We start from the raw sequence: 16,575 nt of genomic DNA, 5'->3' as shown, positions 1-16,575 counted from the left end.
ATTTTGTAAATGCAATATTGCGTTTAAAATCGCTAATTAAAACTTAATTAAAATGTTTTTCTTACTTGTGGTCCATATTTTCTACGATGCCGCATCTGTATTGGCTGCTAAGTCTTACAGCCTGACGAATGTGCAAATGAGCTTATCACAAGTTATCATGCAGTGCAACACTTTGTGTTAGTTGGTGCAGAAAATAAAACAGCGTGTATAGCTGCTACATTCGCGATCTCTGGGAAAGAAAGCGAAGGGGGGGGGGGGGGGGACACGTGTGGTAGCCAAGGCGGCTGTGCTGGTGCTGAAACATCACCCCCCTCTCCTCGGAAATTTTCGATTTCCTCGCCTCCCTGACTACACCCGGGGGAGGGGGGTGACTGAAGACCTATGAGCCCCGGGTGCCAGACGACCCAGCTACGTCACTTGGCGGGTCTATCCGGGGGTGCACGCAGATACCATACAGACGGTCACAGATCTGTCAGCCTCACGAACAGCACCAGTGCACGTGGAGAATGCGTCTTCGCACACAATATGGCATCACTAACGATTCACCACGTGCCCTCGCTCACGATTTCAACAAACGGCATTCGCGATAGCTGTGTTGCCAACTTTTCTTCTTTTTTTTTTTCAAGCGAGCCCCTAACCTGCGGCCGTGAAGTCACTAAAGGTTCGCTAAGTCTCAACGCAAAGTTGATAAATTTGTTGCTCAAACTCTCCAGTGAACTTTAAATAATGTAGGTAGCTTGGAACACTATATTATTGGCTAAAATGACGTAAACGATTTGCGGAAACCTTTCACATTTGCATAGTTTCCCATGCAGGTCAGGAATAAATAGTGAATATAGCACAGAGGTGTGGCGGGCTTTTACTTTACTGACGTGGTTATAAAACAGCGAATGCTGACAACAGAAGAAATTCCGCGTCGGCCTTCACATTCTAAGGGGACAAATCCAGCCCGCGTATCAAAGGAACACGGGTACCCTGATTAAATGATATAGATCAAACACGTCTGTGTTTACGTTTCCTTAGACAAAAATTAAATGATAGTTAATTGCGCTCCCTCGTGTCAATGAATGAATGAACCGAAATGGGCGAAATAAGGAAGGAGCATACGAATTAATTAAAGCAAAAAAGAAAGTGTGCAGCAGACCTGACGTACATTATCGCAAAAATGCTGTACTACACGTAACTACAAGTAACTACGCGTATCAGAAACAACAATCTGGCCGCTCCGCATAGATCCTGTTATTGCATGAGGAAGATCGTCGTGCCGTCGCAGCTACGTCGCAGCTGAACTGTACATATTCTCGATAGTCAAAGCTAACGAATAACTGCTGCCCGATTGTTAGCGATCGGTGCTTATTGCGGTACGGAAGGTCGCAGCTTCGATCCCGAGAGCGGCAGGTACATTTCGATGGGAACGAAATGCAAGAACGCTCGTGTACTTCGATTTACGTTGCAGAGCCCCGGGAGGTCAAACTTAATCCGGAGCCACCCATATTACAGCATGACCGTGGTTTTTGGCCCGTAAATCTCCAGAATGTCTTTTAGGCTGTTGCAGTGCTTGACGAGTGTACACTTCCCAGAGGGAAGAATTTGCACGCGGTCTACACCGAAGTGTTGAGCGTACTGTACACGGGAATCGTGAAACCAGAGCTCTACATGAAATAAGATTGACAAGAATTCTACCGAGTCAAGCGCACCAGTGCAGTGTACGCATTCGAGCAAGCGCACAGATTTCAAAGTCGGTATAGAGCACTCGATCCTGACACGTCCAGCGGTATGCGTGCCGCGCATTCGGCAATACTCGTAAGTGGCGTTGCCTTGACAGAACAGAGAAAATAGCGCCACATAAAATAAAAGAAAATCGCTGAAGAGGCGCACTAAAGCAGCAGAATTCGAAACGGTCAACTCGGCCACTGGGATAAAAATGAATACATTTTTTTTGTTAGTTTTTACCGGAACACCTTCCAAAGAAAGAGAAACAGGTGACCAGCAGACCGCAAACCTTACTTCCGGTCCCGTGAAAATGTATGTCCAACGAAGCTAGTGAAAGCCACAACTGCTGAGAGGGGTATGCAATGCTTAATTGCTTTAGAGTAATGGGAGTAATGGTACTTTTGGCCGCACGCCGCCGCTACTCGTATTGCCGTATCTCTTTCCCTTTGCAGCTCCTCGTATTCATGCGTCTCCTCGGGAACCCTAGCTGTGCGTTGGGCACTCATAGCGGAGCTACTACAACAATGAAATCAGTTGCTAGGCGGATTATTTTATGTACGAAAGGCTATCGACGTCCCTCCCCACGTCACAAGCTGCCATCGCCGCGGCAGCTTGTGCAACAGTAATCTTTACCTGTAAACGTATGCGGGGAGCGTTACGTGCTTCGCATTTATATCAGGAGCGCCTTATAATCAATTGTGTGGTTTGGATGCTTGTTTTGTGCTTGTTCTTCATTGAAACGAATGCTGTTCTGCATGTTGTATGCGTGATTCGAAAGGATGTACGCACTGTTCGCTTCACTTTGCCGAGTGCTTCGAGCCTCTGCCTTAAAGGGGTACGAGCCACTGCTCCTTCCCAGCAATGCCTCCAGGATCTGCCCACGTTTTTGCTAACGGACGCGGACGCGAAAAAGTGCCGACCACCGAGAGGCTATCAGCTTCGCTGTAAAACTAAAAGAACGGGGCCGGTATGCGCGAAACCTTTCTTCCGTGTCCCCATATCCTCATGGGCCAACGTTCATACGATAGCGATCGGCGTGACCACACGACCAGTGAAAACAATTGCGCAATGCCCAATCGCGGACGGCACCTCTGTAAGTATAGAAAAGTTTTGCAGATACGGCCCCACGTCTTCTTCGCTTTGTTTTTCGTGACAGCATCCGGCATCGCACGGCAGCATTTCCTTATAGGCGCCCAGTGACGGTCCTTTCCGCCACGCAAGTGCCTCGCCTTCGCGTTGAGAAACGACAACGTGGTGCCCTATGTAAATTACCGGCTTACGAGCGTCTTCATAAGCACGCAGACGGTTACACTCACGCCTACTATTTACCGCATCGTGTCCCAGGCGAGGTCAAACACCTAGGACGTGGGGCAAGAAAAAGGAAAAGGAAGAAAGAAAAAAAAGAAAGAGAACAACAACGCGAAGCTCTGGAACACAGCTCCCCGCGGCGGAAGTGCAACGTCGAGAGGCTGCGGCACGCACGGTGCTCAGGGCGAAGACGGATGTCGACAGCAGAGGGAAAACGCTACAAGTGCGACAGCCCACGTCGGCGCATGCACAGGAAAGAAGTGCACTTCTATGGAAACAGTTCGGCATACGTTGTCGCTTCCTTTGTTGTTTTGCCTTTAATACAGTGTGTGTGGTGAATAACGGTGCTATAGAGATGACACTCGTCTAGAAACCGCTTGGACTGGGTCTCGCGTTCCGCTGGTTGCGAGGATATTAGAGACGGTTTCCGAAAAAGCGATGTTCTGTTTAGAAATGAGAACCAAATAACCCGCGAACCGTAGTCGATGCATAGCGTATGCGTAAGTATTCTTCCTTGTGCGTAAACCAAACGGCTGTCACTTTGCGCAACAAAGAAGAAGAATTCAAGAGCGCACTGGCTTCCTGATGGGCCTTGCTTATAATATCTGGAATGCACCACGTGCCTTCGCAATGCGTGCGTATTTATAATTTGACGCAGTGTAATAAAACACTTAGTTGTGCGTCAGCGTGTGTCTTGGCAGAGTCTTTGCCCTTCGTCAATTCGTTTCGCGCTGTTCGATTTAGAAGATATCAGAGACCAGCTTCTGCTTCCAGGTAGCACCGGTGTACGCCGTGCTCCAATAAGGAACATTAGCAGAAGCTCCAGTTCTGACAAACTGCGTTCAATTCGTCGCGAAATTAGGTGACGCTTCGACACCCCGAGTCACATGCCCGAAGGCCAGTAAAGAGACGTAAGACTGCGCGGACACTTTCAAGGACACGCGCTGTACGTGATCTTAATGCGCACGAAGACGGGCCAGTTTCCGTCTCGCAATACCGTTTCGTCAAGCATTGCGAAAGCATGTGTACCCCTCCGCGAAGAGCTTCCCGCTCTGAACGCCGGAGGCGCAGCACTTCTGCTCACTTCTTCGTTACGGCACGACACTTATGCCGGAATCGCTCTAGTAGCCATGCCAACCATAGAACATCCCGCACATTTACGTAGAGCCAGCTAACCGTCGCTGGCGCCTGGCCAATGAAGAGCGCAAGAGACCGCGACATGATAACCGCTGCTGTCGGTTTCGACATGGCTGGGACGTGGAGGCACTCGGTCACGCTGAAAAAAAGGAGGCAATTTCCTCTCCAACGTTATGCCTCTAATCATCGCTGAAAAAAAAAAAGAGAGAAATTTCACACGCAGCATGTATATACGCATCACTCTCGCCCAACCTTCCGACACGTATAGATAGCAACAGGCGCGGCAATCAAACAATAAAGGATGGCCGACTGTCGAGTCATTTGTTGCAGAAACAGTTTCATCTAGTGATACCCGCGGCCGATGAGCGGCCGTCCACGTACTCACACCGTCTTATCATTTTATCGATAACCTCCGTGGCTGACGATGGGCGCGGCATTCGGGTTGATTTTACTGGTGCGCTTATTTTTGTTCCTTTTTCATTTTTTAAAAATTTGCAACGTCTCTCCACGCTTTACTATTTTTAACTCGTACGCTTGTGCACAGGCACACCACGTAATTATTTTTATTTAATCTTTTATCTGGACGTTTCACTACAGTGGCCTCGCTTTCTCGTAACGCAATGTTAAGGTCGAACTACTACCTCTCACTTGTATGACAGACACCACATTTTAAATGCGTAAGCATTCCTATGCTTATCCAACGAGAAATATGTCCGTCACGTAAGACATATGAATAGCTCATACTCCCTTAAGGAATAGATCGTAGTCACGTAAGCAAGCAAAAAAATGCAATGGCTCATGCCCACATAAGGCAGAGGCTACAAGCGCTCAGCAAAGTGAAATGAGCGATGCATAAATTCATTGAAATCACCCATACTACACACAGAATAGCATACGTTTCGATAACGAAAAAGCTCACAACAAGCATCCGAACCATCAGTAAAGCGGTGCACACCCCCCTCAGCAAATGTAGTGGTGGTTTTGACACCGCTTCGCTAAATTAACCTTAATTCACCCTAATCAAGTGTGAAATACTGTTTTGCTCTCTTTAAGAGCATGAAGGGCTCCGGACAGAAGGCATACGCTATGAAGGAAGCGTTTGGCGACTTTATCTTGCGCGCATCAATTCTGTCCAATTCTGAAGAATATTTCAGCAGAGAATTGTCGTGTCCACATTTCCGCTTCTTTTAACGCTGCGAGCCCGATACTTCCAAGTCACGAACGGCATGCGCGTTACCAGCATGACAGAGCATTCTCGACAGGAAAGCAGCGAGCGCAGCGTTTTCGAGAAAGGAAAAGCAAGCGAGGCAGACGATTATTGCTGTGTGGCAAATATACACCCCAGAGGGTACAACTGTTTTCAGAGTGTGTAGCATCTACCTTGCATATAGGGCATAGATAAATATGTAGCTTATATGCATATACATGAATAGATACGAAGAATCACGGCGATTGCTAGAATTCGCCTGGATTGTCCATATAAATGATATCGCAATAATACGCTACGTTTTTCCGTTCCCTTCTAATCTCGCGCCGGCTGCTGCGTGAGTATTACTCGCAGAATTTCACGCGACAGGAAAATTTAAAGAATACCGAATAAGCGCAAATACTCGAGAGTGCGATGTCACGCCGCCACCCGTCTAGTCACTGGAGGTAGTGGGAGCTCTGATCAGAGCGTAAAAGCCAAAGTTACACCAATGTAACACGAACTGTATAGACGGCGCATACAAATGAATATTCGTATTAGCTACAGTCCTAAATTGATGAGGTTCATTACGTCAGTATAGTACGTTATATATATACATATTTTTTTAGCGCAGCGCATGGATAAGCATGGAGTGCGCGGAATAACAGACGCAAAGCAGTCTGTTATTCCACGCAAGGCGTGCCTCATAATCAGAACGTGGTCTTGGCACGTAAAACCCCATAATTAAAGCAGTCGGCGAAAATACATCGCGAAAATCTCCAGACTGTCTCTTGCACAACCTGTTTTTTCCGAGCACAGTCCTGTGTCAACAACCTCCCTCACAAACCACAGAAGGTCGTAGAAAGAACCAGTGAAGTGAACAAGTATACAAGCAGAATATTACGCCGGCTGTGCAACGGGACCGAAAAAAATAGGCAGAGAGAATGCGTGATACAAACAGCGGAATAATTAAAGGCGGACAGGCGTAGTTTGCATCGGAAAGGCAATACAGTCATCTATCATTGCCTCCTAACGACCAGGTCGAGTTGCAGCCATCCTAGCAAAGAATTTCATGTTTATACAAGTATCAGTGTTTAAAATAGGGGTTTGCTAAGCGCTTGTTTGGCACAAAGCGTAGAGTTAACTTAGAGCATGCTACGTGCTTTTACTCGTGAAAATTAATTCCCGTACGCAGTTGTCGAACCAATACGTACGTATACCACTGTATCGCCTTGGGACTAAGTTATCTTTAATCGCGGTTGGTCACCGCATGGATTAGACGAGCGCAGTTCCGAATGACTGATGACCAACGAGTCCAGTTCCTCAGTTTAGGCAGATGGTATGTTGCTGAAGCTTGTCTGCAAATTAGCACGTGGTCCCGTGTAGTTAGTTCCACTAGCGATCAAGCGCGTGCGGGCTGGCTCGCAAGCTGCGAACCTGTATGCCCTCGGTCCGCAGTCGCTCGCTTGATGCTGTGATAATCCATTCACTCCACTTAATCCACTTAATCCATAAGCGTGAGAAAGCTCAGTTGCCTTACGTTTGGCTTGTCTCTCTGCTCACCTCTGCTCTACCGCCTTGCTATATTATATATCATGCGTGTCAGCGAAAGCTGACGAATTCCTACTGTCAGGTTATATTTTTTACGCGTACAACACGCGAGGAATTGTGAGAAAATGAACTTACTTATGAAGTAAAATTCGCTGATTCGCTTCCAACCATTACCGGAGTTCACGTGTTGCTGAAACGACAACGTGGGCAGTCAAGCTTAATTAAGTTCATTAGGTTGTGATGATTTGTATACGTGTTGTATATACCAGCCTCGTTGCGAAAGGCCGGAGATCAGTTATTCTAACCTGGTATATGTGTACGTGCGTGCGTGCGTACGCGTTCTTTGTTCTGTTGTTTCTTGTTCTTCCTGTTGCTCACTTATTACCCCACGGCATGTTATATCGTTAATTTAATTCGTGCAGAACTGCTCCCTACAAAAACCGCAGGAGAAAAAAAATATGTCGCAAGACTGAACCACATTAATTGCGCGCGCATAAAAAAATAAATCTGCAGATCCCACGCAGTGTGGGAACCAATGTAAGCGAAGCTTTCTATGCTGTTTGCTCTGATTGACGATAATTAGCGGTGATGTTGGCGGAAAATGTGTAATTTCTTCAGCGTTTGATGCAATACGACAGTGGCGAGTTGATGTTAAATGTTACCTTGCGTGCACCACTGTTGTTTGTCTGCGTAGTCTACAGAAAACACAGCGAGACGTTCTTGCCTGAGGGGTTTTTGTACGTGATTGTTTATAATATCTGAGGGGTTGACCATTATAATCGCCTCACATGACACATCGCATCGTGGCAGAAGTGTTAATCTTCAATTGAACTAAGGGACGGTACGTGATTCATTATTATATTATAATTGTATGTACACGTTGTATACATGCATGAGCAGTCTGCACCACGTTTCGCTGCATATCGAAGACGCTCCTGCCTCGCGTGACGCTTCTTTCGGGCCCGAGTGTGCTCGACGCCAAGTGCACGCTTTGGAGCCATTTCGCTGGCGCGTGTTTAAATGCTTCTGCATACGTGGCCAGCGCACTGTTGAGATGCCAGCTCCAAGCGCTCTCTTCGGGCTATGGGCGATTGTATGGCGCTGATCCTAAAACTGGCGCTATAGTTTCGAAATTCGTTCCGAATGGACTTGCCTTGTGAAATCTTTGGCTTCAATTTGATCGTCGCAATATGTGCACTAAAATGACCAGCTAAACACGATAAGCGACATTTCGTTCATTAGTCAAATATGAATTTGATTTCCTGCGTAAGCAATGTCTGCCGGTTTGAGTAATTCAGGCTAAAAAAGTGGATTCGCGCTATACAGGGTGTCCCAGCTAACTCGAGCCAGAGTGCAAATGCCACGTAGCTCTAGAGAACAAAGGTGATGTTAGCCGTCGCTTGAAGATACTCAAACTATTTCTTTAATTCCACATAATTAGTCAATTAGTCTTCATTAATTAATCAACTTATCAAACACTTTATTAAACGAAAAGTGCCAATGAGAACATTGTAGAGCGACATGAAAAACTTCCGATACAGCTTTCAGTTGCTGAATACGTCCTACATAAAAATAAGTGTTTTGTGCAAGCGTGAAAGTAGCCCAGAAATGCACGCAAAATTTCCGCGCGACTGGCCGCTCGAGGCACTTGGCGTGTATTCGCGGGCTTCTTTCACGCTTGGAAAAAACACTTTTATGTAGCACGTACTGAGCAACAGAAAGCTGTGTCGGGAGCTTTCCATCTCGCTCTACGATTTTCTCATGGACACCTTTCACCTAATTATAATACTTGGAAGTTGATTAATTGATTAAGACTAAATATAGTTAGGCAGAATGAAAAAGAACGGTTTGAGTATCTCCAAGCGACGGCAAACAACATTACATTTGTTCTGTCCGGTTATGTGGCATTTGCATATTTTTAATCTTTTGTTAAAGTTAAATGGGACACCCTGTATATGTCACCGGCGATTTCAAGAAAGAAATGAAATGAAATGAAATTGTTTATTTTGCTATTTTGCTATTTTGCTATACTTCATTTACCCCTCTCGTTTCACACGAGCTACACGAACCAAGATGCGCACTCACAGTAAGCGTCAACAGGAATCACTCCTAGCATGCAGGCGCAATATTTTAAAGAAATTTTGACCGGTCTGGTAAAAAAAGCGACGTATTTATTTCTCGTTTTTTTTTTGAATAAGGAATCGCACTAGATTTCACAGTGTCCACTACAAATATTGGTAACAGTGCGACGGTATTTCTCCTTTTTTTCTGCTTACGCCCGTCGTTTAGGCGCGGCTATTCTGCGTGCTATATGGGCTAACATTATGAAGAGACTGACAATTTATTTTGTTCGCTTGACTAGAAATACAAGATTACAAGCGTATCCGCATGACGCATTCGATGCGACATCAAAACAAGCTTTCTAATGCAAGTGCTTCGAAACACAAACACGTGAAACAAACAAGGTAGATCCCTACCTATTCTCTGTTGATATTCTATTCCTGCATTCGCTCGGGGACTTCTTGTGCAGAACGGCGACCTTCTTGTTCTCTTTCCGCAAAATATATGTTTAACGATACGTCGTTATCTTATGAGGCTAGAAATTTTGGTTGAAAAGATTGGCGAGAAGAAAACGAAAAAAAAAAGTCCTTTCAGTAATTTTTTAGGTTTTTTTTTTCTACCATTCGCGTTGCCGATCCTAGCAACGCGGCAACGTGTCCAGCATCTCGCGTCACCATTGTGCCGCCGTCGTGCCCTCCTCGTCTGAGTTAGCGTCGCCATTAAAAATTATGGGGTTTAACGTGCCAAAACCACTCTCTGATTATGAGGCACGCCGTAGTGGAGGACTCCGGAAATTTCGACCACCTGGGGTTTTTTAACGTGCACCTAATCTAAGTACACGGGTGCTTTCGCCCCCATCGAAATGCGGCCGCCGCGGTCGGGATTCGACCCCGCGACCTCGTGCTCAGCAGCCCAACACCATAGCCACTGAATAACCACGGCGGGTCAGCGTCGCCATCGCAACCGTTGTCCTAGTTGGGCCAGCTAGCACCTGCTTTGAGTTGCATTTGAGGCCCTTATTTGAATCGGCCTCCACGTGCACGCCAACGTGACAGCTGCTGCGTACTTTGACCTGGTGGCGTATATATGCCGATAAGAGCACGCATAATTAGAAATGCGCTGTAGTCTGTTGTCGCTTTGAGTGCTATTTCATTCCTTTTTTTTTCTTTTTTTCCGTCCTTTATTAAACAGCAGGCAATGAAATTGTTCAAACGGAACTTTTTTTTTCATTACAGTAAACTCTCAGTTGTACGAACGTCGGTTTAACGAATATTTCAGACTAACGAGCGTTTAGAGAATTCGCGGTGGGGTTCCCATGCATTCTATGCAAAAATCCTTCGGTTAAACGAATTTCTGAATGGCGAATGTTCCAGTTGAACGAACTTGAGGCTCCTAGTGGACAGCAACACCGGCTACCGTTAGAAACTGCTTGCATATATCCGGCCTTTGCCATCTGTGAGGTGAAAGCGAGCAGGGGGAAGAGCGCGACGAGATGATCGTCCCCAGGATGTCGACAGAGGTCTGTCGCCGGCTGGATGTCGCCAGCAACAGTTCGTTTGAAGACTACGTGCAGTGACGGGGAGCTCGTTACCTGTGCTGTACTATTAGATCTGAAAATTATTTCCAGCGCTCGTCCCGAAGAAGGGTGCGATGAGGGAGATGCAATGGCAGAGGCAGATTTAAATACCGCAACTCTAGCCGAGGCTGTATAATGCCTTGGAAAGCTGAGAGACTTCGTGTCTCAGCAACACGCTGTGGCTGAGGAATTGCACAAAAACACACTCTCTGGAGAGCTGTGTTACTTCTTGCGCTTTAAGAGTACCAGTGCAAATGAAAACTATTTTTTTTTTCAATATGAGATCGGCAGCAAGGTACTCGTTACGCACTTTGCATATGTTGATGTACCTAACTCCATAAATTGCATTTCACACGTTTGACTCGTTGTCTGATGTGCCCTATGCTGTTTCATACTCTAGTAAATATTCAGTTTAGTGAACTTTCAGTTAAGTGAACTATTTCCTTCGGTCTCTTGAAGTGCACCCAAGTGAGAGTTCACTGTATTTTCCATTTTAAGAGACAAGGAGTAGCTGACATACCTCTCAGACTATTTTTATCCACAAAGGAAAAGGAAGAAGATTTTCTCTGTATTCCCCTATTGGGGAACAAGAAATTAGTTACACTTCATATCAATTTTCACTGAGGGACATGACTGACGTGTTAACAAAGCCAGTCACCCGTATAGGTTGGATGAGATAGCTAACGGCAACTTTCGGCGCTGACGACGAGGCATTTCAACACGTATCTTCCACTGAAACTACTCAGCTAAACTTGCCTGCTCAATTGACACACCTGGCCAATAGCTGGGTGCTCGAAATTATCGTACAAAATGCTTTCAAATTTAGGCCCAGATAAAGAGTAATAAACGAAGCCACAAGAACGTCTGAAGCCGCAAGCACGAAGACCAGACAAATCCATGCACTACCCATCATTCCCACGGTGACTCAACGATCGCAGCGCCAGAGATCCATCTTGTTATTACAAGAAACTCTATGCAGCTATCCACATGACAAAACCCGCCATTTCAGACGTTTCGCTTAGATAAATTTTCAGCTGCCGTAGCTGCGCTAGTAAAATGAGATGCGAGGTGCAGTTTCGAATAACAGAGAAATGACCTCTTATTCGAGAAGTGCGTCCGCGTGAAAAAATGGGCTTTAAAAAAGTATTCAGGTCGGAAGGCTCGAAATCACTGAAGCAAATAGCAACGTCGTTTCGCGAACGACAAATGACGCTCGAATGTAAGCTCAGAATTGTTGCCGATCATTATTCACGAACTTCCAACGCCCACCTAGACAAATTTCGAAGTTTCCTTACGAAAGCTATAAGAAATCCTCACGCCTTTGCGCACTTAAAAAAAAAAAAAACAAGAACGACAGAAAAATCACGGCGCACCGCATACTACCATAATCCCTTTCTTGTCTTCGTCGACATATAATGAAGGGAGGAAGTTATTCGAGATTTTTCTTCGAGCTTTTACAGAGTGAAATAATTTTCAGTAGCCTCGAAAGCACATTCGAAGTATGTTCTCTTTATTACGCGCGTCGCAAGCTATAAAGATCTCACTGCGCAAGACTTGGAAGCAGCAAGCAGTGTATTAACGCTGTATACAGGGCGCTTCAGCGAAAACTTTCAAATAAAAAAAAATAATGACTGTGGCAGATAACACACACACACGCACACGCGCACACACACGCACACGCACACACACACACACGCACGCACGCACGCACACGCACACACGCACGCACGCACGCACCCTCTCTCCCTTGGGATTCATTGCTCCCAATGCAAATGCCATCCAATCTTTGAAAAAACAGAAATAATAGCAAGCAACGCGCACGAAAACACTAGACTCATCATTGAGGCAGTGGCTATGGCAGAAGGCAACAGCGTTAGCAAACCATCCGCATTGACTGTTAAATAATTTGCATACTTGGGGTCTATATGTGGGAGGCCGCCTCAGGCCGTGGCGCGGCCTTGGTGCGTTCTTGTTTATTTGTGATGACCATGTTGACGTGCACGATTGTAACTGATTATGATCAAGTGCGCGGGAGCATATATGCATACCTTTTTGCAATAAACACCAGTTGGAATTTCGCGCTTGTCCTTGTCGCCTTTTTAGTGTCCCGTGTCCTCTCATGCGCTAGTCACTTTAGCATGGAATACCAACTGGCCCGGTCTTACAGTCTGTGTGCTGTAGGTGTCCAACTTTTTTATAAAAAGAAGAGAACAAGCTTTTCATTTTCTTTTCATTTGGTGGCGTTTAGGCAATGAACGGCTCCGTTCGCGCGCTTATTATTTATGTCAGCGTGCTCTATAAATGCAGCGTATGCTCATTCAATTCGCCCAGCAAATCTTATCAGCGGGATATGGGCGATAAGAGCGAAGCACTTGCCGAGAAATGTTATCGCGCGCTTTGCGAGTGAGTAATCGAGGCGTTCACGCACAGCCAGAGCATGAAATCAGATTTGGACAAGGAATGCTTGAAAGCACTGGAACAATATTTGTTGCCGCATCTAAAAGCGAAAGTTAACATACCTAGCGAGATCACATTAGGGAGTTTGCAGGGTTCGTTAAGTTCAAGCAGGAGACGCAATAAGGGAAACTGGCGGTTGCGAAGTCCGTAAAGATGAGGCCTGCCTACAGAGTGAGCTTTTTTAGTTACCACCCATCACCTTTTTTATTACATAATATTATGATGACTTAGAAAACAAAGATCTGGGGCACAGTCACGTTTAATATGAGCTGCAACACGGTAGCCGCGGTCCGACGGGATCCGAGACTGTACGTCACTGCCAACATACGAAAAATAATAAAAATTGCAGAATCGAACACCGTTCCCGTTGCTGGTATTTACTAAACCGATTTTTTTATTTACTAAATCAAGTGCGCCGTGTTTCAGCTCGTATTAAACGCGACTGTGCCTCAGTCGACCGGAATCAGCTATTTTCCGAGGTGATCTAAAGCTTTACCCCGGATGCTCTGTGCGTATAAACGTAAACAGGTAATTTTTCTGGGCACCCCCTGAACCGCCTCAGACAAAATATCAGTCTTACTGATGCGGCACAGGAGCTACGAGAAACGCCGCCGTGGAGGGCTTCCCATTAATTTGCACCACTCTCGGACTTCATTTTCGACGTGCACCCAAGGGGCAAGTGCTTTTGCACACCGCCTCCGTAGAAATGCGGGCGCCGCGGTTGGGAATCGAACCGGCGACCTAGTGCACAGCGAGAGGACACCGCAATAGTCATTGGACCTCCGCGGTGGGTTTACACTTGGGGAGATTGCACTTTTAGAGCAACAGTTTCTACAGGGTTCTTTAAGTTCGTTTAATATATTTACTATTTATACAAATAGGAATAAAGAAAAGAAACCTTGAGCAAACCTTGAGTCAAGCATAGCACAAGTTTATGGCATATTTCTTGGTTTTGGGCCTATGACACACCAGGCAGACTGCGATAACTATAGCTTTCCTATGTGCTTCTAGTCTGCGTCTGTGTCACTTCCCGCTACAATCCAAGATCATGTCACCGTACCAACTCGCCCAACTTTCTATTCTTTTGTATAGCTTTCCGGCTTTGCTCGGATGCATTCTATCTCGATGGAACGAAACGTGGCCGCCGCCGCAACGCGGGTTACACGTGGAGGAATACGCTCTGGCTTGGCTAAATTCATAGCGCGAACTACTGGGACATAAGCTATACAGGCACAAGAAACGACAGGACTCGCCCTGTCTTTTCTTGTGCCTTAGCTTGTGTCCCAGTAGTTCGCGCTATGAATTTAGCCACGCTTCTCTTACCAACTCGCCCACTTCTCACTTTTGATCAGCGCTCCGGTTACGTGGTGGTGGTGGTAGAAACATTTTATTCAAGAAGTTAATAAGGGAGTTGCTGCGCGCCTGAGTGGCAGCCCCTATTCCGGGACGCCATTGGAGATGGCCGCTGCCCGGGCGCGCGCCACCAAGGAGCGTTGAGCTTCGAAGGTAGAGCAGCCGAGCAGGTACTCCTCTCAAGCCTCTCTAGTAGGGATGGGGAAAGGGGATGAAAACACCGCAACCACCACGCAAGCAGTTCGTGAAATGAAATGCGAAACTGGAGTGCCCGAGAATACAGTTGAATACGTCGTCGGAATACTGATTTACTATGCGGGCAAGTGCGACGCATTGTGGTGTGCTCGATATTTTGTTTTATATTCCTGTAACTGTACGCCGTTACCACTTTCTGCATCCTACTAAGAGTCATTCTTCCCATGTAGTTATTCTTTGCACGCAGGTGCCACTCTATACAACCAGCAGCGGCGTGGAAATCTGCACCACACAAATCCTGGCCGATAGAATCAGGCTGACCGCTATGGAGAATCGCGAAACTGACGCTGATATAACGTCGAACGGACCGGACCGCACAATTTCACGGGACCGCAGGATAGCTGGTTTTACGCGCAGCTATAAAGCTTTCTTTTCACTGATTCGGGATCAGAAAAGTTCAGTTTACGTCATAAAGCCAATTATTTCTTGTTGCCCCAGTGAACCGACGCCGGTTGACTTGTAAGTTACCTCTTGCTGCAGCTTTATAGGTCCGCGTGAATATCGCCAAGTGAATGATTTCGCCTCTGTAGGTGTGAGCAGACGCGGGCCACCTATGTCTGCTGTGATTGCTGCTCTTATGTTCTTGAAAATAGCGCATAACTTATTCTAGTTTCATCTTTCTTTTGTTGCTGAGGCGGTGTTTAACGGAAGTGACAGAGATAGTCGGCAGTGATCAGATTCCACAAGCGTTGGAGACAGACATTGAACGGACAACAGCCAAAGGGCGTTTCGGAACCCGCGCGATGTCTTCTAATTTGGTGATTCCGAAAGCCGATATTCGGGTTACCGAAAGTGTCCGAAAATGAAACTTTACCGTCGTTCATGAATGCGCCGAGAACACCTGATAATCAATTGCACCGACGTGATCATCGCGACAGCTTCCACTCCTCATACACCATCGACTTTTGCGAAAGGTTTCACGGGGTCAGCACATGAGCTCGACGGTCGTGAATGAAGCAGTAGAAATGTTCTGCAAGCGGACACTGAATTGCCGCCCCGTTTCAGGAGCATAACCTCCTTACAACCGCGGCTATGGACGCAAGGTGTACTCACTGTAGGCGAACGGACGAAACCTTGGTACTCCCGCCGTTCGCGTAGCCACAGGCGCTACCAAGGCGTTCAGCTGTCGGACGCTCGACATCGCTTCCAGCGCGAGCATGGTCGATGCGACGGTAAAACTCCCGCCTCGCCACACGCACGCACTCAACACGGAGAGCCTGGCGACGTTCCTTTGAAACCGCCGCGTCCTCGCTAGCAGGGGCAGCGGACAACCTCCGGTGGTTCCCGCGCTGTGGTCCAGCAGGTCCGATCGCTGGGCGACGGCAGTCAGCGCGAGCACGACCGAAGAACACGGTCACGCGAACGCACACCCGCGCTCTGCCACGCGACGACGTTTGCCGCCGCTGCGCTGGGCCACAGCGCTGCTGACTTGGCCGTCCACCGCGCGAGCAAAGAAAGATCGGCCCACCGGTGGCCTGGCTTCCCTCGCGTGCAGAGAGAAGAGACGGAGCGGCGCTGAGCCGGAGCGAGCTGCTCTCGGCAGACAAAAATGCTCTGCCGAGAGAAGCCAGCAGGGAGCCGCAAGCGTGGAACAAGAGCAGCGTCTCGCATGCGGCAACGGGCAGCGCGGCGGCAGCAGACGACAACGCCCCGGCGCCCCTTGCCCTCGTTTCTACGAAAGGTTGGTGTCGGGAGCCGCCGCCGAGGGGCGCTGTGTAAAGAAAAAAATAAAGGGCGCGCGATTTGAAGCGCGATCTGTCATTCGGCAAGTCTGCGTGCGTTCCTAGATTTTCGCAGAGACGTCTGCGTATGTCGTGATATTGGTGTGTGGTTCGGTTTATCGGTATTTCCGGGGTCACTGAGGTCGTAGCTGGAACGAAACTGCTGCATGTAGCTGCGATTACATAACGATAACTATCCGAGGTAGCGGAGTGTTGTTGTAAGGTCGTATAGATCTTGATCAAGTCATGTACCCGAC

General features: G+C 47.2%; 1 protein-coding gene across 1 annotated transcript in view; it reads right to left on the bottom strand.

The window, feature by feature from the left end:
* Positions 1-16,255, bottom strand: part of LOC139057376 (uncharacterized) — a 61,407-nt gene extending 45,152 nt beyond the window's left edge. Inside the window, exon 1 of the mRNA XM_070535448.1 lies at positions 15,651-16,255. Within this exon, the coding sequence (XP_070391549.1) occupies positions 15,651-15,756 (106 nt within the window). The 5' untranslated portion in view covers positions 15,757-16,255. The remainder of the gene's footprint in view (positions 1-15,650) is intronic.
* Positions 16,256-16,575: the final 320 nt, after the last annotated feature.

The sequence above is a fragment of the Dermacentor albipictus genome, chromosome 3, assembly GCF_038994185.2.
Source record: "Dermacentor albipictus isolate Rhodes 1998 colony chromosome 3, USDA_Dalb.pri_finalv2, whole genome shotgun sequence".
Lineage (NCBI taxonomy): Eukaryota > Metazoa > Arthropoda > Arachnida > Ixodida > Ixodidae > Dermacentor > Dermacentor albipictus.
This window is presented reverse-complemented; position numbering and strand designations above follow the sequence as displayed.